At 40.9% G+C, this 22,350-nt stretch overlaps 2 protein-coding genes across 5 annotated transcripts in view; one reads left to right on the top strand and one right to left on the bottom strand.

Moving 5' to 3' along the window:
• The window catches only part of LOC122554516 (kelch-like ECH-associated protein 1), a 70,892-nt gene extending 68,226 nt beyond the window's left edge, over positions 1 to 2,666 (bottom strand). Inside the window, exon 1 of the mRNA XM_043699655.2 lies at positions 2,530 to 2,666. The gene's annotated coding sequence lies outside the window, so the exon portion shown is untranslated. The remainder of the gene's footprint in view (positions 1 to 2,529) is intronic.
• Positions 2,626 to 22,350, top strand: part of acot11a (acyl-CoA thioesterase 11a) — an 88,613-nt gene continuing 68,888 nt past the window's right edge. Inside the window, exons 1-2 of one of the 4 annotated variants that reach the window (XM_043699647.2) lie at positions 2,626 to 2,713; positions 2,828 to 3,006. In XM_043699647.2, the coding sequence (XP_043555582.2) occupies positions 2,870 to 3,006 (137 nt within the window). In that variant the 5' untranslated portion in view covers positions 2,626 to 2,713; positions 2,828 to 2,869. Of the gene's footprint in view, positions 2,714 to 2,756; positions 3,007 to 5,908; positions 6,169 to 12,139; positions 12,305 to 22,350 lie in introns of those variants that run through there. The other 3 variants (XM_087990776.1, XM_043699650.2, XM_043699649.2) reach the window with 3 other exon arrangements.

Genomic DNA, 22,350 nt, shown 5'->3' on the forward strand with positions numbered 1-22,350 from the left:
GCGTGTGATAAACACTTCCTCAAAACTAGAAAGGTTGGAGTGGCTGCTGTTACCTCGCTTATATAGTCCCTCATCTCCGAATAGAAAAGCATGAGCCCAACCTGGGAAAGGAGGGGGGGATAAGACGTAAGACCCCAGAGGTCTCTGATGAAGTCCGTCTACTGTGGACACTGCTCCCAAACTACGGCACTACAAGGGCAGGAGTGGAAATACAGAAACTGGCGGTCGCCCTTGAAAATTTAATTAATGGTACCGCTGGTGCAATGGGGGAAACTCAATCCCAAATATCGGCCATAACCACTGAAATGATTGCCACGAGACTAACAGCTTTACAAAATCGATTGACTTTAGACTATCTTTTGGCCAAAAAAGGGGGAACTTGTGCTCTGATTGGTAAAGAATGCTGCACCTTCATCCCGGACACATCTTCCATAATGGAAGTTAAGGCGGAAATAATAAAGAAAAAGATAAACAATATAAGACAAATTGGAGATGAACTCCGAAAAGATGAAGGATGGGGATGGGAATGGGGTAACTGGAGATTGACCAGGTGGAGAAAATGGTTAGTGAATTTAGGCATTTATGTGCTACTAATAATTGTAGGTTTACTGATAGGGTTTAATGTGTTAAAATGGATAATGACTAAGCTGGTAATATCTTTGGGAGGACAACAACAACCAATAATGGTCATGACAATAGCACAAACGCAAGAAAGAGAGTGCAACAGATTACTCCTAGAGTTTGAAAAAAGACAAACTTAGAAGGACAGAAATGACTAGATTGTGAACCTCTACACCATAGGGTGAAAACAGGGTAGAAAATAAGATTGCAAAAACAACAAATGGTTAAGAAAAGAAATGGGGGAATTGTTAGAAATGGGGTAAAGTGTTGTTTTTGCAGATATAGGAAAATCATACAGAAAAGGGGTACAGCAAGAGAACTATTAACCCTGCAGGTATTTGGGGACTTTTCAGTGTATAATTGTGGTTAATTAAATACTAACTTTGGTGTGTAATTACTATAACAAAAAGTTATTTTTGTAAAATTATGCTTTCAGCAAAAAGCTGAGATAACCGAAATGCTTGAGCGATACAAAATGATACAAGTTAATGAAATGTCCATAATGGAATGTACCAGTAGAATTGATACAAAATGTTAAACTAGATCTCAATGTACTGTCCACAAAATAAATGTATGTGTCAGCACTTACAGAAAGGAAGGTTGCCAACCTGGGGAAAGGGGAAGTAATAAGGGTGGAGCACAGCTGGGCAGTGGTCTGGCACAGTAAGAGAGATTGGGTAATTAGGAGTCTGGAGAGATGACCTCACTCGGCTCAAAGGGTATAACTGTACATTAACCTAAGTTCTAATTTGCTCATTTGCTTATGCAATTGAAGCCCTTACTTGCATAGTTCGTAATAAATTGTCTTGTTTCCAGTTTTGGTGGTCTCGTCTAAATTTTATTGAATTTTGTTTCTAACACTCCCAATGTAAAAAAAACTTCCAGAGTCTGAAGAAAATACCAGGAAAAATAATCAAAGACAAAGAAAAATGATTCCGTCCAGAAAATGTTTGTGCACAACTGAAGAAGTTAGCAAAGGACTTCAACAAGTGATTTCAGAAATTAAGTGTGATGGAACAAATCATCATATTTGCCTCAAATCCATCCTTCATGTAGATGATGGGTTGGCTACCAAATTCCTGTCAGGTGTTTGACTTATAAAGCAGTGACACTGATATTGAGATAATTATTATGCAAACATGATGTTGAGCTGAAAGTCTGATCTAGGGACAATATTTTTGGGGACTAGTGGGACCCATAAACAGAGAAAAATAATACAAGTGTGTAATTATCCTGTGCTTTCAATGTGAAATCTTACATTGACTCAGTGTGACAGCATTCTCCCAAAGGAAGATAATCAAGTCCAAATATTATATGTACCTCACAATACCTATGTGATGGACAGTATACTAACTGACAGTTTCAAACTAAAACCCAGACTTCGCGACACTGAAGATAATGACAGATATATGCAGTTGCAGGTGTCACACTGAGACTTGGTGAGAAGATGACAAAATGAGTAATTATTTATGTTTGGATAGATCCTGAGTTGTACTTAAATTCAAAAAGTGTACTTGAGCTTAAAAAAGTTGGAGACCACTGATTTAAGATAAAGGGCAGGTTTGGAAGGGAACGAAGGACACCTTATTTCATTCAGAAAGTGGTGGGTATTGTATTTGGAACTCAGTGCCTGAAAGGGTAGTAAAGGGGTAACCGTTACAATATTCAAAAAGTATTAAGATACAAGGCTATCGAACAAATGTTCAAAATGGGATTAAATAGATGTGTTTGGTGAGATGATAGTCTGAAGGGCTTATTTCTGTGCTGTAATATTCTATGCCTTTATGGGAGAACCAAAACTTTATCCTGTACCACACACCATTCCAAGCAGATTTAACCAACTGCTACCAAACACCAACCACTCCCACCATCTCAGTAAGAGCTGGGAAAAATCAACCCGCAACTAACCTGAATGGTTGGTGGTCCCTTTAGACAACTAATTTTTGTTTTGGGAAGTGAGGTAGGCTGTACGCACATCCAGCCGTTTGCAAACAGGAGAGGATTTTGCTCGAGTGTTGTGCTCAGAAATGGAACCGCTGTCATCAAATCGGCGTCCCAAACGGAGACCACAATCTGCTCTAATGTTCTGAAGGTGACTCCCGTTGGTTAGATATGAACTCTGTTTATTTCTGCACAGACGCTGTCAGGCCGCATTTTGATTTTGTGTTTCTCCTTTACTCTGCACCCTGACTGACCCAAAATCAAGTCGTTCGTGGCCTGCCCCGGTGCCGTTCCACAGCGGTTGATAATGGCTGCAGAGACTGATATGAGCGGAGGCGGACACTGGGAAATCCACTGGCAGTTTCCATGGAAACCGGGCCCAGGAGGCAGGAAGCGCGAAGGCGGTGCTCTCGCTGCGTCTTGGCGGCTGTCAACCGAAGTTTGGTGAGTAACAAGCAAGGGCCTGCGCTCTCAGTGTATTATGCGGCCCACGTTTGTAATTCCATTACATGAACTAATTTGGTCACGGTGTCGTTCCATCTGATCCCGGGGCTACAGAGTAAGATGAGACTAGGTCTTGTTCCCCCCCCCCCCGCTTCCCCCTCGAGGTTTGCTGAGACCCAACTCTCCACTGAGGGGTTAATGCTGTGAAGTTTACTGTGTGGAGGAATTCTACCTAATTATCCTTACGTTTAGCCACATGGCAAAAGTTATTTTACTTGCTTTCAATAGCATGACACTCCTACGGTTGGATTGATTCAGGAACTATCTGATTCATGAAGTTGAAAAGCAAAAAAAAGATGGAAACGCTCAGGGACTTTTCTTTCTCATATATTTCATCTCGACCTGTTCAGAAGTGTTATTGCACACCTCTGGAGCAGGTGGAACTTGAATGCAGGCCTCTTGGCTCAAAGGTTAATAACAGCTAAACTTTTATTGTTTCACATCTTCAAATCTGCCTCAATTACTGAGTATTTCTAGCATTTTCTGTTTTTATTCATGATTCATTTGCTAGAACATTTTGATCTTCATTTTTCTTATCTGCTACTAAGTGAGGATGACTTTACTTTTGGACTTGTCAATTTTAAAATTAGAATTGAATTAAAAATCACCATTCACAACCCCAGGATGTGGCAAGCAAGCAAATGAATTGCTTTTGAAGTTTACTTGTTACTTTGCAACATAAGGACCATGCTGCCCAATTTGGGTTCAGCAAAGTTTGACCTATTATACTCAATACATGAGAAGATACTTGGGGGCTTGTTGTCATATTTTGTTTTTGTAAAACTCTTGTGGAGCACTTTGGAATGTTATTATCTGATGTTCTATGAATACAAGTTATCTATAACTATTCTAATGGAATTTAATTTAGAATTGGTATTTAACAGGGCACCAAGGGAATTCATTTGTTTTTTTAAGATGCCACAGATTCTTCTGTTTGAACAAGCAGAGATGGCCTCGATGATTGGATCATTTGAAAATTGACACTTCTAATTGCAGTGCAGTGTTCTCGTAGTACTTCATGAAAATGTCAGCCTAAATTCTGTTTGTTGCCTCAAGTGAGGATTGACTGTACAATTATCTGATTTACAAACATAACTATTAGGATGAGGCAATCTAACATCAAATTGTCTGTTTATCAGTTATGTACACCTTGACTATGCTTCTCAGGATTTCCAAGAAAAAAATTCTGTCCCCTCTTCAGTCTTCTATTTTCTCTCCCAATTTAAATGTTTGGAAGTTCTTCTTTTAAGTATCAAGGCCCAAAATCCTGATTGTTGCTTTTCTTGTCTCTTTATAGTGCCCCTTGAAAATAAGGTCACTAAAACGCCACGGGAGTGTTGCCTTGTCAATGATTCAGATGAGCAATGAGCAGTCAGGAAGGGTAGATGTGTGATGATTTCATTTTATTTGTTCATACTTTGTGGCTCACAGGAACCATCCTTAACTGCCCTTGAGAAAATGGTGACGAACCCCCTCTTAAATTGCTGTAGATCTTATGGTGCAAGTGAACCTACAGTGCTGTTAGGGAGGGGGTCTCTACGAGGCTGTGTCCTGATACAGGTTTACATTGTGCATGCAGAAAGTTCTGCACATGCACACTTTGTGAAATACCTCACCAGTAAAAACATGGCAGAGTGGTCATCCACAACAACTCTTCATGTGGATGCACTGGTTACAAAGGCCCAAAATTGTCTCTTATTCCTCAGGCAGCTGAGGAAATTTGGCATGATAACAAATACCTTTGCCAACTTTTATAGGTGCGCCATCGAGAGCATTCTGTCTGGATATATCACTACCTGGAATGGCAACGGTACCATTCAAGATCAGAGTGGTGAACTCGGCCCGGACAATCATAAAGGCCAATCTCCCATCTATAGAATCCATCTCCCAGGCCCGCTGTCAAGTAAAGGCCACCAGCATTCTCTAAGATCCATCCCACCCTGGCAATATTTTTCTACAACTTCTACCATCGGCAAGAAGGTACAGAAGCCTGAACACAAGCACCAGCCAGTTTCATAACAGTTTCTACCCTACTGTTATTAGAATACTGAATGAACTCACAAACTCTTAACATTCGCCTGTACCTGTGATTTTGATTTTGCTGTTGTTTACCTATTATTTACTTATCTGTGCTGTTTAACCGTGTGATCTGCCCATATTACTCACAAGAAAAGCTTTTCACTGCACCTCGGTACACATGACAATAAATTCAATTCAATGAATGTAAGTGAACAGGGTGGAATGACATCACTGACAGTACTGTCAGGGGTACCATGCATCCATATTTTTGCACATGCATACTGAGAGTATTTTGGAGGTGTCAACAGGCATTCTTTTCCTGTGACAGTCAAGGAATGCCATTATAATTCCAAGTCAGGGTTGTGTGTGACTTTGAAGGCAACAGGCAGTGGTAATGTTCCCATGTGTCTACTGCCCCTGTTACTGTAGGTGCATGTGGGCTTGGGTTTGGAAGTATTGCACAAGAAGTTCTGTCAAGTTGCTCCAGTGCATCTTGCATGCGGTGCACATTGGTATAACTGGGCTTTGAAGGTGAAAGAAGCGAAAGTTTATGGTGGTTGATGGGTGCTGTTACGGAAGGTCATTGTGGGCACAAAGTATGAACAAGTAAAATGAAATCATCACTCATTTACCCTTCCTGACTGCTCATTGCTCAGCTGAATCATTGACAAGGCAACATTTTTGTGGAGTTTTAGTCACCTTATCTTCAAGGATACTGTAAAGAGTTCAGGAAAAAGGAACAAGCATAATTTTGGGACTTGATACTTAAAAGAGGAACTTAAAAACATTTAAATTGGGAATGAAGAAAGAAGACAGAAGAGGGACACAACTTTTTTCTTTGATGTTGCTTCTCAGTATTTCAATGTGTTTGATACATAAACAGACTATTTGGTGTTAGATTCCCTCAATCTAATGTTTATATTTGTAAATCAGATGACTGTACAATCAATCCCCACTATAGGAAACAAACAGAATCCAAGCTGACATTTTCATGAAGTACTGAGACAACACTGAACTACAAATGGCTTATTTGACATGGTGGTGTTGAACTTCTTGAATGGTGCTGGAACTGCACTGATCCAGGCAAGTGGAAAGTATTCTATCACACTCCTATCTTCTACATTGTAGATGGTGGACAGGCTTTTGGAAGCCAGGTGAATTATTCTTAGCAGAATTCCCAGCCTGTGACCTGCTTCTGCAAACATTACATTTATATGGCTTGTCTATTTGAGTTTACGGTGAATGTAGCCCCTCAGGATGTTGACAATGATGGTAATGCCATTGTCTGTCAAGGGGAGATGGTTGGATTCTCTTTTTGGAAATGGTCACTACCTGCCACTTGAGGTGTGAGTGTTGCTTGTCACTTATTGACTCAAGCCTGAGTGTTATGACATATGGGCCTAGACTGTTTCAGAATCAGTTGATTCATGAATGCTCAGTATTCAGCACCAATCACCACTGAACATCCTCAGATGAAGGGAGAGTTATTGATAAAACAGTTTTGTAACAATAGTTGGATTCTGGGTACGACCCTGAGAAATTTCTGCAGCAAGGTGCTGAGATGATTAGCCTGTAATAACCACAATATCTTTCTCTGTGCTAGGAATGACTCAAATCAGTGGAGAAGTATCCTCTCAATGACTTTAGTTGCAATAGGGACCCTTGATTTCCCAACTGCTGAGGCACCTCACCTCACCTCTGGAATTTGGCTCTTTTTTACCCTGTTTAGCAAATGGTTACATTTCACGAGAAATGTCAAGGACAAAGACAAAATTGAACATCAGGGAGTAAAACTTTCACATATCTTTAATCAACCTTTTCAGACATATTACGACACACCTCTGGAGCAGAAAGGTCTTAACTTGGGCCTTCTGGCCCAGAAGTAGGAACACCCATTGTACACAAGGCCACCAGTAAAGTTCTCAGAAGAGTATTAGAATGTGGAAGGTTGTGCACCACTGAACAAATACTGAACAAAAATAAATTTAACAGTTCTTTTACTTCCTCATCATTTTTATCTATGTTCTATTCTTGCCTGCTGTAGACCTGTGCAATCTTTATACATGTTCAGTTCAAATGAGTTGGATCTGAGGTGGTGAATCAGGCAGCAGACTGCACAGATCTCTAATGAAGAATAAACATATCTGAAATCCCCTGTCTCAAAATGAAATTATTGTTTTGACCCAGTTTAATACATCCCCTCATGTTACTTTGGTCTGATATAAGTAGAATCATAGAATCCCTACATTGTGGAAGCAGGCCATTTGGCCCATTAAAGAGCTTCCCAGCCAGACTGAGCGTACTACCCTATCCCTATAATTCTGAGTTTCCTGCCTAGCCTGGCCTGCACACTATGGGCAATTTAGCACAGCCAACCCACGTAGCCTGCACATCCTTGGACTGTGGGAGGGAACCAGAGTGTCAGGAGAAAACCCACGCAGACACAGGGAGAATGCAAACGCCACATAGGTAGTTGGCCGAGGCTGCCAGGAAGGGTAAGTTTTCCCGCTTAAAAAGGGACTAACCTCGGGAGTCGGGCCTCCATTTTTGACAGAGCGGCAAGGAGAGAAGGTGAGGTGAAGTGAGGGCTGACGGGAAGGTAAGGGCTTAATTTATATTTGGGCAGTGGCTAAACCCAAGATACTACACGTGTAGTATCTCCCTCCGGCTCCCCTTCTCTAACTGGAAGAAAAAATCTCTGTAAGGTAAGGCTTTTATTTCTTATCGTTAGTTTTCATATATTTAATTGCATTGTTTGATTTTAGTTAGTTCATATAAAGCTAAGTTTACGATGGCAGGGGACCTCAGACCCGTGACATGTGCCTCTTGCTTGATGTGGGAGCTTAAGAATGTGTCTGAAGTTCCTGACTCTTACACTTGCAAAAATTGTGTCCAGCTGCAGCTCTTGTTTGACCGCATGACGGCTCTGGAGCTGTGGATGGACTCACTGTGGAGCATCCGCGATGCTGAGGAGGTCGTGGATAGCACGTTTAGTGAACTGGTCACACTGCAAGTTGGAATTGATGAGGGAAACAAGTGAATGGATGACCAAAAGACAGAAAAAGAGTAGGAAGGCAGTGCAGGTGTCCCCTGCGATCATTTCCCTCCAAATCAGGTATACCGTTTTGGGTACTGTTGGGGGAGATGGCTCACCATGAGAGGGCAGCAGTTGTTAAGATCATGGCATCGTAGTGGGCACTGCTGTTCAGAAGGGCAGGAAGAAGACTCGTAGGGCCATAGTCATAGGGGATTCTATTGTGAGGGGAGTAGATAGGCGGTTCTGTGGCCAAAAATGGGACTCCCGGGTGGTATGTTGCCTCCCAGGTTCTTATGTCAGGGATGTCACCGATCGGCTGCAGAGCATTCTAAAAGGGGAGGGTGAACAGCCAGTTGTCTTGGGGCATATAGACATCTCGTACAAAACGAGATGAGGTCCTGAAAGAAGAATTCAGGAGCTAGGAGGGAAGTTAAAGAGGAGGACCTCAAAGGTAGTGATCTTGGGATTACTACTAGTGCCATGTGCTAGCCAGCGTAGAAATGAAAAAATAGGCAACATGAACACGTGGCTTGAGGGATGGTGTAGGAGGGAGGGGTTTGCTGGACATTGGGACCGGTTCTGGAGAAGGTGGGACTATTACAAAATGGATGGTCGACATCTGAACCAGACTGGAACCAATGTCCTTGGGGGAGTTTTTGCTACTGCTGTTGGGGAGGTTTTAAACTAATGTGGCAGGGGGCTGGGAACCAGAAGAGAAAACAATAGGCAGCGAGGTGGAAACTGGAGACTGTAAGAATCATGAAGATAGCATTAATAAAGGCAAGAGTAGGCAGAGAGCGGATAAACGCAAAAGAACCGGTGGCCTGAAATGCATCTAATTTAATGCAAGGAGTACAGTGTGTAAGGCAAATGAACTTAGGGCTTGGATATGTGTCTGGGAGTATGACGTTATTGCAATCACAGAGACTTGGTTGAAGGAAGGGCATGATGATTGGCAACTAAGTGTTCCAGGATATAGATGCTGCAGACTGGACAGGGAGGGAAGTGAAAGGGAGGGGGGGTGGGGGTGGAGCTGCATTGCTAGTCAGGGATGATATCACGGCTGTGCTAAAGGAGGACACTATGGAGATCTTCGGTAGTGAGGCATTATGGGTGGAGCTGAGAAATAAGAAGGTTGCAGTTACATTGTTGGGGCTGTATTACAGGCCTCCCAACAGTAAGTAAACAGATTATGGAAAGATGTATAGGCAATAGGGTAATGGTGATGGGGGATTTTAATTTTCCCAACGTTGACTGGAATACACTTAGCATCAGAGGTCTGGGTGGGGTAGACTTTGTAAGAAGCGTCCAGGAGAGTTTTCTTGAGCAGTATGTCAATAATCCGACGAGGGAAGTGGACCTGGTACCGGGGAACGAGCCAGGACAGGTGGTAGAAGTTGTGGTGGGGATTTCTTTGGGAACAGTGACCACAATTCTGTAAGTTTTAGAATACTCATAAAAATGAGAGTTGTCCTAAGGGAAGAGTACTAAACTGGACCAAGGCCGATTATATCAAAATTAGGCAGGAGCTCGGAAATGTGGATTGGACACAGCTATTTGAAGGGAAGTCCACATTTGAGATGTGGGAGGCTTTCAAAGGTAGTGCAGGATAGGCATGTCCCGTTGAAGGCAAAGGATAGGAAGGGCAAGATTCGTGAACCGTGGATGACAGGAGAAATTGTATGACTAGCCAAGAGAAAAAGGGAAGCGTACATAAGGTCTAGGCAGCTAAGAACAGAACGGTCCCTAGAGGAATATCGGTAGAGTAGGACAAGTCTAAAACTAGGAATCAAGCGGGCTAAAAGGAGTCATGAAATAGCTTTAGTGAGCAGAATTAAGGAGAGTCCCAAAGCATTTTATTCTTATATAAGAAGCAAGCGGGTAACTAGAGAAAGGACTGGCCCACTAAAGGATAATGAAGGAAGGCTGTGTGCCGAACCTAAGAGAATGGGTGACATTACTTTGCATCAGTGTTCACTGAGGAGAGGAACATGATGAATGTTGAGATTAGAGATAGAAGTTTGATTAGTCTGGATCACCATGACATAAGTAGGGAAGATGTGTTGGGTAGGCTGGAGGTTATTCAGGTGGACAAATCCCTAGGACCAGATGGGATCTATCCCAGGTTGCTGAGGGAGACGAGAGAGGTAATAGCTGGGGCCCTGACAGATATCTTTGTGGCATCGTTAAACACAGGTGAGGTGCTGGAGGACTGGAAGGTTACTCATGTTCTCCCCCTGCATAAGAAGGATAGTAGGGATATTCCGGGTGACTACAGACCAGTGAGCCTGATGTTGGTGGTGGGAAAGTTGCTGGAGAAGGTACTGAGGGATAGGATCTATTTATATTTAGAAAAGAATGGGCTTATCAGTGATAGGCAACATGGTTTTGTGCGGGGGAGATCGTGCCTTACCAACTTAATACAGTTCTTCGAGGAAGTGACCAAGTTGATAGAAAAGGAAGGGCTGTTGATGTCATATACATGGACTTTAGTAAGGCATTTGGTAAGGTTCCCCATGGTCGACTAATGGAGAAAGTGAAGACACATGGTGTGCAGGGTGTTCTAGCTAGGTGGATAAAGAACTGTTTGAGCAACAGGAGACAGAGAGTAGTAGTTGAAGGGAGTTTCTCGAAATGGAGAAAGGTGACCAGTGGTGTTCCACAGGAGTCAGTGTTGGGGCCACTGTTGTTTGTAGTATACATAAATGATCTGGAAGAGGGCACTTTTGGTAAGATCAGCAAGTTTGCAGATAACACAAAGTTGGTGGAGTAGCAGAAAGCAGAAGGGACTGTCAAAGAATACAGGAAGATATAAATTGACTGGGGAGTTGGGCGAAGAAGTGGCAGATGGATTTCAATCCAGACAAATGTAAGGTGATGCATTTATGCAAGACTAATTCTAGAGCAAATTATACAATGAACGGAACAGCCTTGGGAAAAGTTAATGGGCAGAGAGACCTGGGAGTGCAGGTCCATTGTATCCTGAAGGTTGCTGCACAGGTGGATAGAATGGTCAAGAGGCATATAGCATGCTTGCCTTCATTGGACGGGGTATTGAGTATAAGAGCTGGCAAGTCATGTTAAAATTGTACAGGGCATTCATTCGACCGCATTTGGAATTATGTGTACAGTTCTGGTCGCCACATTACCAAAAAGATGTGGATGCTTTGGAGAGGGTGCAGAGAAGGTTTATGAGGATGTGGCCTGGTATGGAAGGTGCTTGCTATGAAGAGAGGTTGAGTAGGTTAGGTTTGTTTTCATTAGAAAAAAGGAGATTGAGGGGGGACCTGATTGAGGTTTACAAAATCATGAAGGTTATTGACAGAGTGGATAGAGACAAGCTTTTTCCCAGGGTGATGGATTCCATAACGAGAGGTCATACTTTCAAGGTGAGAGGTGGAAAGTTTAAGGGGGATACACATGGCAAGTACTTCAGACAGAGGGTGGTGGGCGTCCGGAAGGCGTTTCCAGCAGAGATGGTAGAGGCAGGCATGGTAGATTCATTTAAGGTGCATCTGGACAGATGTATGAGTAGTTAGGGAGCATAAGGATCAAGATACTTAGGAATTGACCGATAGGTTTAGACAGTACATTTGGATCGGCACAGGCTTGGAGGGCCGAAGGGCCTGTTCCTGGGCTGTAAATTTTCTTTGTTCTTTGAACCTAAGTCCCTGGCACTGTGAGGCAGCTGTGGTAACCATTGAGCCACCATTCTGCTCCCAATAGGATAAGGCTGTCCAAGCTGAAGTGAACTCAACATGATTCAGCAAAGATCTTTGGCTAAGTGTGGCATATTATTTTTCTGTTCTACTTTCCAATTACCCCTTTAAGTAATAGCTTAGAATTGAACTTGTAAGAAAAAATGTTTTGGCAGACAATATAGCGGATGATGAAGATTAACCAAACAATGAGTCTTTCATTTGCCTTCAATCATATGAGTTTTTAAGTAAATGCAGATTTATTAGTAGACACCAAAACCGGTTTAAATAGTCACATTTAAAGGCTTTATAATTGCTCTGTTCATATTCTGTTTTTTCACTGGTAAATGTGCCAGTTGGTACACAACTGAATTATGAGAGAACGATTTTGACCTGTATTTTGTGGAGGCTTGGGTTCTTGGACAAGACTGCAGTTTGCAAGCTACAGTTCTCACTTATGAATGCTACCCATGGATGCCTGTTGGTAAGACACTAGATAGGAATAATATTGAGTTAAGCTGCAATGCCTTCTCTGAGATTCATTAGGTGAAAAATGATGGCTAGGAGCTCAGCATGCATTAATAACTTTGGATTTTTCAATATAGATACTGTTTCAATCTGAATATTTAGAAGTGAATTTTAGACATGTTCAAATGGAAATGTGTGGTTTGCATGCAGTTTTGAGATTTGTTCAAAAGAGTGTTTCAAGTGTTGTTCGGACATGGGGTAAACCTCTCTGCTAATTTAAACCTGACTCTGACAGAGGCTCACCTTGCACTGTAATCTATTAAATTTCGAGAGGTCACTATTTAAAGTAAAATTAACAATTTTATTCTTTAAGTCCAACAGAGAATATTAAAACCAACAACTATTTACAACTCATTTCTCTTAAACTATTGTTTTACCTCCCACTCGACAATATTGGTCTGATTTTTAAAAAAATCTCAATTAAAATTTACAAAGAAAAAGATAACATTTCAAAACCAGCCAGCTTTGTCAATTCTCCTTTTGTAGATTTTACTCTGTAGATGTTTCTCTGGGTTTTCCTCAGTTATCTCTTCTTCGGTCTTTTGCTGCACAGCTTTTCTTATGGACAGGTAGCTTTCAGAGAACTATTTGGTTAGCAGTCTATACTTGTTGGTTTTCTTGGCAGTTCTCCCCCTAACTGTTCATAATGTCCAGTTTTATATCCCAAAATGTCGGATCATTTCACTAGCTTGATGTCATCAAAACATTTAATTCAAATTCAATTGGATTTTGGTATCTTGGGGCATAATTTAAACTGGCCAAATTCAAATTTGTTGTGTACCATGGCAACTCAGCTGCACTATTTGTTTCACAGTCAAATGTTACATTTTAAACTCTTTTAGCACACTCTGTGCCTCTCTAAGTCCATGCCAGCTTCCAGTTTCTCTTAAAGGTATAGTACCCACCTGCACCTTCATAACAATGTATATTTGGACATTGTTATGAAGGTGCAGGTGGGTGGAATTTAGTAGAACTAAATTTAGTGACCGAAAGAGTACTGATGGCTTGGAATGAGGTCCTGAGGCATTCCAGGAACAGTCTTTGCGAGAGAAAACAGACAAAGATGGAGGAAGCCAAGGTTCAAACTCGACTCTTAAGATTAATGACGTTTTTTTCAATAGCCTGTTTTGATTATAAAGCAGAGGTAATGCTGCATTTACATGCAGTTTATTTGCCTTTATTTGCCATCACCTTCATTGGTCAGCATTGTAAACATGTCTGTAAGATGAAAAATATTGATTCAAGACTGCAACTGATTTGATGCACCTATGGACAGCATCAGTCTATATGGCACATCAGCTGCAAATAATCCAGCAACAAGGGTATAGCATTGTGTTTAGGAATCAAACACTGTATCGGTCGCTCTTCATGGCATTCATTTGTGTAGTTGGAATAATGTAGATATGACTTCTAGCTCTTGGTAGGTACAACCAATCAGACTTTGTTGACTCCCCTGGCATACCATCTTGCATGTAATATCACCAAAGTCAGGACAGGTTGGGATTGGGTGAAGCTGAGACATATACATTTCACAATAGATTTGCTGTTTCAGCTTTCTTTGTGAATAGCAGTTTCTACCTGTGCGATTTTATCAAAGTTTGGTATGTTCACTTTATTAGCAGTTGTGGGTGTGCAGGTACAAGCAGGAGGTCACAGAACATCTCTCTTATATAGTGTAGTCCAAACTGTCTGGCAGCTCTTCATTGGTCCTTTCTCAAATCCATTAAATAAGTGATTTCAGTTGAATAATCCACTGCCAGCTGTTGGTGCTGGAAGGAAAAGAGTAGAATAAATTCACACTGAAAGGCCACATTTACTTCAGTGTTGACAAACTAGTCAGGAACAGCCACATAGTTATTACAGTCTAATAACTCTGGATTCCCAACCCTATGGAAACAATTAAGGGTGGAAATGATGGCTGTGACAGAAGTTTGGGAAATAAATGTGCAGAATGTCCCCTTTCCTGAGTCATAATCATAGAGTCATTGAAATCAGTGAATGCCTATGTAAGGCTTCCATCACATTATTGCCAGAGCTGTGAATGCATGTGATACAAAACAACAGGTAGCACTCCACTAAAATGAGCTCTGCCCAATTTACACCCAGTTTGAAAGCCCAGGCTGGTGTGCTCAGAGATATTAAGGAGGTGATGCAATATTGCAAAATGTTAATATATAAAATTGACAGTTTTTGAAAGAGAATTGCATCAGTAGAAAGTTACGTTTGCTGACTGTTTGCTCCTTGTGTCTTGAGTAATATACTTATTACTGTACTGATGTTGAACTGAATGCAGAGGATAAATAAAGAACTATTTCTGATGGAGATTTCCTAACATAGCCTCATAAGCTGGAACCATGAAGGTTGTGCCCAACTCAACAACTAAAAGTGTCAAGTGTAAGGCACACATCTGCGAATTGTCATTTAACTGATATGAAATTATGTTTGCCTCATTGAAAGTTGAGCTTTCAGAAATTTTCTACTAACTGGAGCAGCTTTATTATTGTGTTGGAGGCATTCGAAACATTTGTCCACTTTGTCATCAGGGGTCTTTGTCATATCCAGGTATGATGAAATTTTCGCAATGAATTCCTGCCCTCCTGAAGATGCTGATGTTTTTGGTGCACTATTCTGGAGTAGCCCTTTCTAAATGGCCATTTCACATTTAGTTGACAAGTTGCGAAAACAGTATATAAACGTTCAAACCTGAATAGTGCATCTCTTTCCCCTCACCACTCCTCCCATCTCTGATATGCACTCATTCTCAGACACTCTTACCAGATCATAACTTCTTTAGGTCGTATAGCAATTTGTCCAAAATGATTCATCTGTCCTGATCATTAGCAACGGACCACCTTCTAGACCACTCAGAATACAGGATTATACCTTTACAATGCTTATATCGCTTCCTGTTCTCATGTTTGTATGTTGACATTATTACTGCTAATTTACAAAGCTGAAGTAATTTCTACGGAGATGTGACTGGCAATTTCAACATTTTCATGTTGCCTGTATCTTCCTATTTAAACAGCAACACTGCATTCACCTCAGGTTTTCTGTCTGGTTTGCTTTGTGAACACAGGAGAAATGTTGTGAAATTTGAAAGGGTTCAGAAAAGATTGACAAGGATGTTGCCAGGGTTGGAGGGTTTAAGCTGTAGGGAGGGGCTGAATAGGCTGGGGCTGTTTTCTCTGGAGCGTCAGAAGCTGAGGGGTAACGTTATGGAGATTTATAAAATCATGAATGGCATGGATAAGGTAAATAGATAAGATCTTTTCCCTGGGGTGGGGGGATGTCTGAAACTAGAAGGCATAGATTTAGGGTGAGAGAGGAAAGATTTAAAAGGGACCTGAGGGGCAACTTTTTCATGCAGCCGGCAGTACTTGAATGGAATGAATTGCGAGATGAAGTAGTGGAGGCTGGTACAATTACAACATTTAAAAGGCAATTGGATGGTTACATGAATAGGAACAGTTTAGATGATATGGATCAATGCTGGCAAATGGGACTAGATTAACTTAGGATATTCGGTAGGCATGAACAAGTTGGGCCGAAGGATCTGTATCCATGCTATACATCTTTATGACTCTATTAATGTCTTAAACAGTTGTATATTTCTGACCTTATCCCCAGTGGTTCCATTGATCTTTACATCAGATATATCCACAACTAGTTTCATGATAGCTGTGCATTCACTCTTCCCTTTTTGCTGTTTTCTGCAGCTAAAGGTTTTCATGGTCAAATTCAATCTTTGTGTGAGTTTTTTTCCCACGATGGTTCTTTTTTTTTGTTCACATTTTCAGTAATTTTGTCTGTTTGACTCCCTTTTCATTGCTATCTTGAGCTAATCTCCCATGTTAAATTCTTGGCTTGAGCATTTGCTTCACTGTCATGAACAGAGGATGATAGAAAAAGAAGTGGCTTCTTTTTCTTAGTCGCTGAGCCTAGCCTGCCATTCAACTATACCATGGCTGATGTATACCTCGATTTGATTCATCTCCCTTAGCACCCTTAACTAATAAAAACATTGTCAATCACAGTCTTGAAAATTTCAGTTGACCCAAATGCTCAGTCTAAAGGCAAATGGAATTTCTAACTTTTGTAATGCTTTGTGTGGAAAAAAAACTTAAGTGATTTTCCCCAAACTTTTAATCTCAAGGAAGTAAAACAGACTTTTTCATTATGTAACCCTGTAAGCCTTGGTATAACATTGTATTGACAAATCAGTGCTGTAACTGTCTACTTGAGGACTGTGGCCCAAAAGTAAACACAGTGCTCCAGCATTGATTGATCAAAGTTCTTTAAACTTAAACAGTAAAAAATACACTTTTTATTCCAATCATCTTGAATTTAGCCTTTTTATTTGACACCCACAGCATTTCCATATTTCCTTGTTACAGGTAAGCCAGAGGAGATTTGTTGTCACAACTCATATGTTCTTTGGCTGCATCTCTCTGCTAGTTTCACCAATGGTTAATCAACAAGATCAGTTTCAATTTCTGCTGCCTTTATATCTACCTCTGAAACTAGGACAATAATGTAAAGTGTCCTCACTCAATGTTGTCTACTTTTTGATCTAGACAGTTTATCTGGTGAGCTCTGGTTAGCTTTTGTCCTCAGCCAGTGTTTTTTGCACAACACTAACTTCTTGAACTGAATGGCTTGCAAGGCCACTTTAGGGGCACTTAAGATTGAAGTGCATTGCTGTATATCTGTAGTCACACACAGGCTAGACCAGTGGAATGGCAGATTTCTTTCCTTCAGAGACATTAAGGAAATCTTTTACGACAATTGATAGTTTCATGGCATCATTAACAGATTCCTATGCCAGTTCTGTGAACGGAATTTAAATTCCAATATTTTCTGTGGTGAGATTTGAACCCATGCTCCCAGAGCATTAATCTGGGCCTGTGGATTACTCTTCTACTGACGTTATCACTACGCCACCAACATCTCTTTCCTTGTGCCTGTCTTGCTATCAAATTATAAATTGGTTCTGATTAAACCTCTTCAATTGTTGTTTTCTGCAATTCCCTTTGACTGCAGAAACTGAAGAGAAGTGGGCAGAAATGCCATCCCAAAAAAAGCTGTAGATAAACCCTGTATCAAGCCAAACTCTGTGCAAATAAAAGACGTGGGAGTTGTTGCTTTGGATTGCCTGAATCCCATGTGGAAACTAAATTTTGCTTGCTTGCTCAGCTTTATTTAGTGCTGAGTTCAGGAGATGTAGGATTGGTACTGCCCCTCAGAAGATGTTTTCTTATTAGTAACTGAAACAACTGTGATTCTGATTGTATAAGACCAGTTAGAAGATATAAGGGTGAATTCACAGGCCATGTATTTCCGCTGAGGAGCCACACTTGTCTGGAGTATGAATTTGAGACACCGTAATGTCCATCATTTGACACTGGCTTCTTTCTGGAAGCAGAGTATTTGTGAATGTGCATAACAGTCTTTACCAGTGTTAGTTATGAGAAAAAGATTAAGATTTAATTTTTAAAAATCAGAGGACATTCATGCACAATTGATCGTGACATGAAAAGAAATGCCAAGTTAACTTCTCTTTCTAGCTTTCCATACTCTCTTTCCACCAATTCTGCCCATCCCATACTGCGGTTGTACAGGACATTGGTTAGGCCACTTTTGGAATATTGTATGCAATTCTAGTCTTCCTCCTATAAGAAGGAAGTTGTGAAACTTGAAAGGGTTCAGAAAAGATTTACAATAATGTTGCCAGGGTTGGAGGATTGGAGCTACAGCAAGAGGCTTGAATAGGTTGGGGCTATTTTCCCTGGAGCATCAGAGGCTGAGGGGTGACTTTATGGAGGTTTATAAAATCAATTCGGACATGAATAGGGTAAATAGACAAGATTTTTTTTTCTCTGGGGTGGGGGAGTCGAGAACTAGAGGGCATAGATTTAGAGTGAGAAGGGAAAGATATAGAAGGAACCTCCGGGGCAACTTTTTCACGCAAAGATGGTGCGTGTATGGAATGAGCTGCCAGAGGAAGAGGAGGAGATTGGTACAATTACAACATTTAAAAGACATCTGCATGGGTATATGAATAAGAAGGGTTTAGAGGGATATGGCCAAGTGCTAGCAAATGGGACTAGATTAATTTAGGATATCTGGTCAGCATGGACAAGTTGGAACAAAGAGTCTGTATCTATGCTGTACATCTCTAGGACACTCGAACACAATGTTTGCTGGTATCAGTGATAGAAACAAGGAGAAAATGCATATTTGTGAGAGGAGAAATATATGGGGGTGGGGTAGGGGTTGCAGAGGTGGCATCTATTTTCTTTGATTTATTTTCTGCATCACTAGCTTTTCCAAACATGCTTCTGGATTAAGCATAACCAAAATGTAATGACCACCATAACAGCTATCTAATTGAACCACTAACTCATCTGGAGGGACTTTATTTCTGGGCTGAATATTAAGAGATCATAACACTCAGTTAATTGCACTTTTGTCTGAAGGTGCAGATTGGAAGGAAAAAGTATCATATTGAAATATGCTTTTTGCTTAATTACAATTCTGTCAATATCTGTAGATTTGAGAGCAGAATGCTTCAGTGTCTGCCCAAATTATGCACTGATCACTGTTTTCTATAGTTAGGATTTCTTGTTGCTATGGTAGTTCACTTTCAGTAGTTCTATGGTTTAAAAGTTCATGGGTTTTTCAATCAGAGCTGAGTGGTTTTGGTTTCATTCACAAGAATTAGATTAACCTCCATTCACTCAGTAATCAATGATATGGAGTTAGCACATACTGTGTCATAGCCACAAGATACAGACTGCTAGCAAAGGTAATTTGTATTGTATAAGATAAAAAAAAGTAAAGCCTTTGTTCATTGTTCGCTTTGTGTGGTCGAAATCTGAGGAACCTTGGCAGCATGCCTTGCTGAAATAAGTTAAACAGCAATAAACCTTTGTAAGTTTGAAGGTTAATAATAAGTAATGCAGATCTCAACTATAAATTCAATATTTGTATTTGGTGCCTTTTTTCCTTTTATCTAGTCCATAGTAAAAATACCTTCTGAAGAATATATAAAAATAGTGCAGAAGTCCGTGTTTGTGCTATTTCATGTGTCGCTTTCTATTTATTCCATGTTCCTGAATGAAATTAATCTCTCCTGTCTCCACTATTCCCTCACATCAAAATGTGCAAGAAGCTCATGGACTTGATAGTCATCAAGATTAAGAGCACCCAATCTGCTACCTGTTCTGTTTCCCTCCCTTCCTTCCTTAAATCAGCCAGATTAAATTTCCTCGAGGGCAACCACAACACCGCTGCCCTCCAACCCATCATCAGTTTAACTGCAAACTCGTGTTTCTTTTATTTGTTACTTCACTATTTCTTGAATGTAGAGTCATAGATTGGCAACAGCACAGAAGGAGGCCATTTTGGCCTTTGGGTCAGTGGTGGCTTGCTGTAGGAGCAATGAAGCAAGCCTCACTCTCCGGCCTTTTCCACAGAGACCTGCAAATTTTTCACTTTCAGGCACTTTTCTATTTCTCTTTTGAAAGCTACAAGTGAATCTGCCTTTAGTATCCCCTCAACTAGAATATTCTATATTCCGATTTGGATCCGTGCAGATTGGAAGAAAGAAATCTGATCCTGATCGATGTTTTTTAAAAATAAGATTTCTTATGTCACTGTTGGTGTTTAGCCAATCTCATTAAATCAAGATTCCCCGGTTTTTGGCCCCTGCCAAAGGGAAAAGTGTGTCTCTCTCTTTCTTGAGACTCCACGTAATTTACAACATTTTAACAAATCTTCTCTGAACCTTCTCTCTGCCTCTGCCTTAGCTCCTTTGCTGTTTCTTTTATGCTTTGTAATCCTTTTAACTTTACTATTGCAATTCACATTTGGTTGAACCACAGCTAGCACTTCCTGTGCACTTGAGCCCATCCAAAACTCTCCTGCTCATGTCCTAACTTGCTATCTAAATAAGGAGACTGGAGAGCATGTCACAGGAGCACCAGACATACCTAAAAATGTAAACAAAAAGAACTGCAGATGTTGGAAATCAGAAACAAAAACAGAAGTTGCTGGAAAAGCTCAGCAGATCTGGCAGCATCTGTGGAGAGAAATCAGAGTTAACATTTCAGGTCCAGTGCCCCATCCTCCGAACTGAAGACCTGAAACATTAACTCTGATTTCTGTCCACAGATGCTGCCAGACCTGCTGAGCCTTTCCAACAATTTCTGTTATTGTACCAAAAAATGAGATGCTAACCTGGTGAAGCTACAATAAAAGACTACATGCATGCTAAACAGTGAAAGAGGCATATCACAGGTTGAGCAAAACAATCTCACAACCAGTGTTTCAGATCACAGCCTTGTATTTCTGCTCATGCAGTTGTGAATGGTGGTGGACCTTCAAGCAGCTAACTGATGGAGGAGGCTGCACAGATATCACCCTGCTCTGTGATGGAGTATACCGACATTTCCATGCAAAAGACAAGGCTCAACAAGAAATGTGAAATGGGTGATCCACCTCTACAGTCTCTTAAGGTCCTCCTCATCATGGATGGCAGTCTTCATCCTATTCAGTTCAGTCCAGTGTCATCAGCAAGAAACAAACAAAAGCACTGAATACAGTGAAGGCTCTTACCTCATCTTATCTTAGCTTTAGTACTGAAGACTTATGGTTCTGAACTTGCAATGCTGTCAGCCAATACAGCTTCAAAACATCTGACAATGTAGGAAATTTTCCAGCTTTTGTTCCACTAAGAAGTTTTTTATTCAAACTTTTCATATTTATTGTTGACACACCTCTATGGCAGATGGGACTTGAATTTAGACTTTTCAGCTCAGAGCTATGATCATTACCAATTTGCCACAAGAGCCCTTTATGTCCACTGAAAACAGGGAAATCAAATGACAAATTACTCAGGGATTTTCCTAAGAATTGCACACAGCGTTCAATACCATTTACAAGTCCTCAATCACTGAAATAGTCAATGCAGCGAAACATTCTGGCTTGGGCTGATAAATGGATAGCACTACACAAGCCACACAGGTGCCAGGCAATTAATATATCCAACAAGACAGAATCTAACCATATACCCTTGACTGTTAATGGCATCACATAGAGTCATAGAGTCCTATGGCACAGAGACAGGCCCTTTGGCCCAAACTGGTCCTTGTGATCAAAATGTCCATTAACACTAACCCCCATTTCCCTCCACTTGGTCCATATGCATCTAAACCTTTCCTATCCATGTATTTGTCGAAATGTCTTTTAAATGTTGTTAATATACCAGCCTTAACCACTTCCACTGGCAGCTCGTTCCATATGTTTACCACCCTCTGTGTAAAAAAAAGTTACCCCTCAGGTTCCCTTTTATTCTTTCCCCTTTGACCTTAAACAGATGCCCTCTAGTCCTGGATCCTCCCTACTATTTAAAGAAAAATGTCTTAGCTTCTTCAACTTCTCCCTATAACTCAGATCATTGAGTCCTGGCAACAACCTTGTAAATTTCTACTGTACTCTTTCTAGTTTAATAACACCCTTTCTATAACAAGGTGACCAAAACTGAACGCAGTACTCCAGGTGCGGCCTCAATGTCATGTACAACTGCAACACAAATTCCCAACTTCTATACTCAGTGCCCTGACTGATGAAGGCCAGAGTGCCAAAAGCCACCTTCACTGCTCTACCTGTGACTCCGCTTTCAGAGAACCATACACCTGAACTCCAAGGTCCATCTGTTCCACTGCACTGTTTAAGGCCCTACAATTCACCATGAAACTCCTACCTTGATTTGACTTTCCAAATTGCAAGACCCCACATTTATGTATATTAAACTCCATTCACCATTTCTTGGCCCACTTCCCCAGCTGATCAAGATCCTGCTGCAATTTCTGATAACCTTTCTTGCTGTTCATGATACCTCCTATTTTCTTGTAATCTGCACACTTACTAATCTCATCCAAATCATTGGTATAGATAACAAACAGCAATGGGCCCAGCACAAACCCCTGAGGTACTCAA

The sequence above is a fragment of the Chiloscyllium plagiosum genome, unplaced genomic scaffold (assembly GCF_037043375.1).
Source record: "Chiloscyllium plagiosum isolate Xiang-an unplaced genomic scaffold, Cpla_swu_hap1 HiC_scaffold_9, whole genome shotgun sequence".
In the NCBI taxonomy this organism is placed as follows: domain Eukaryota; kingdom Metazoa; phylum Chordata; class Chondrichthyes; order Orectolobiformes; family Hemiscylliidae; genus Chiloscyllium; species Chiloscyllium plagiosum.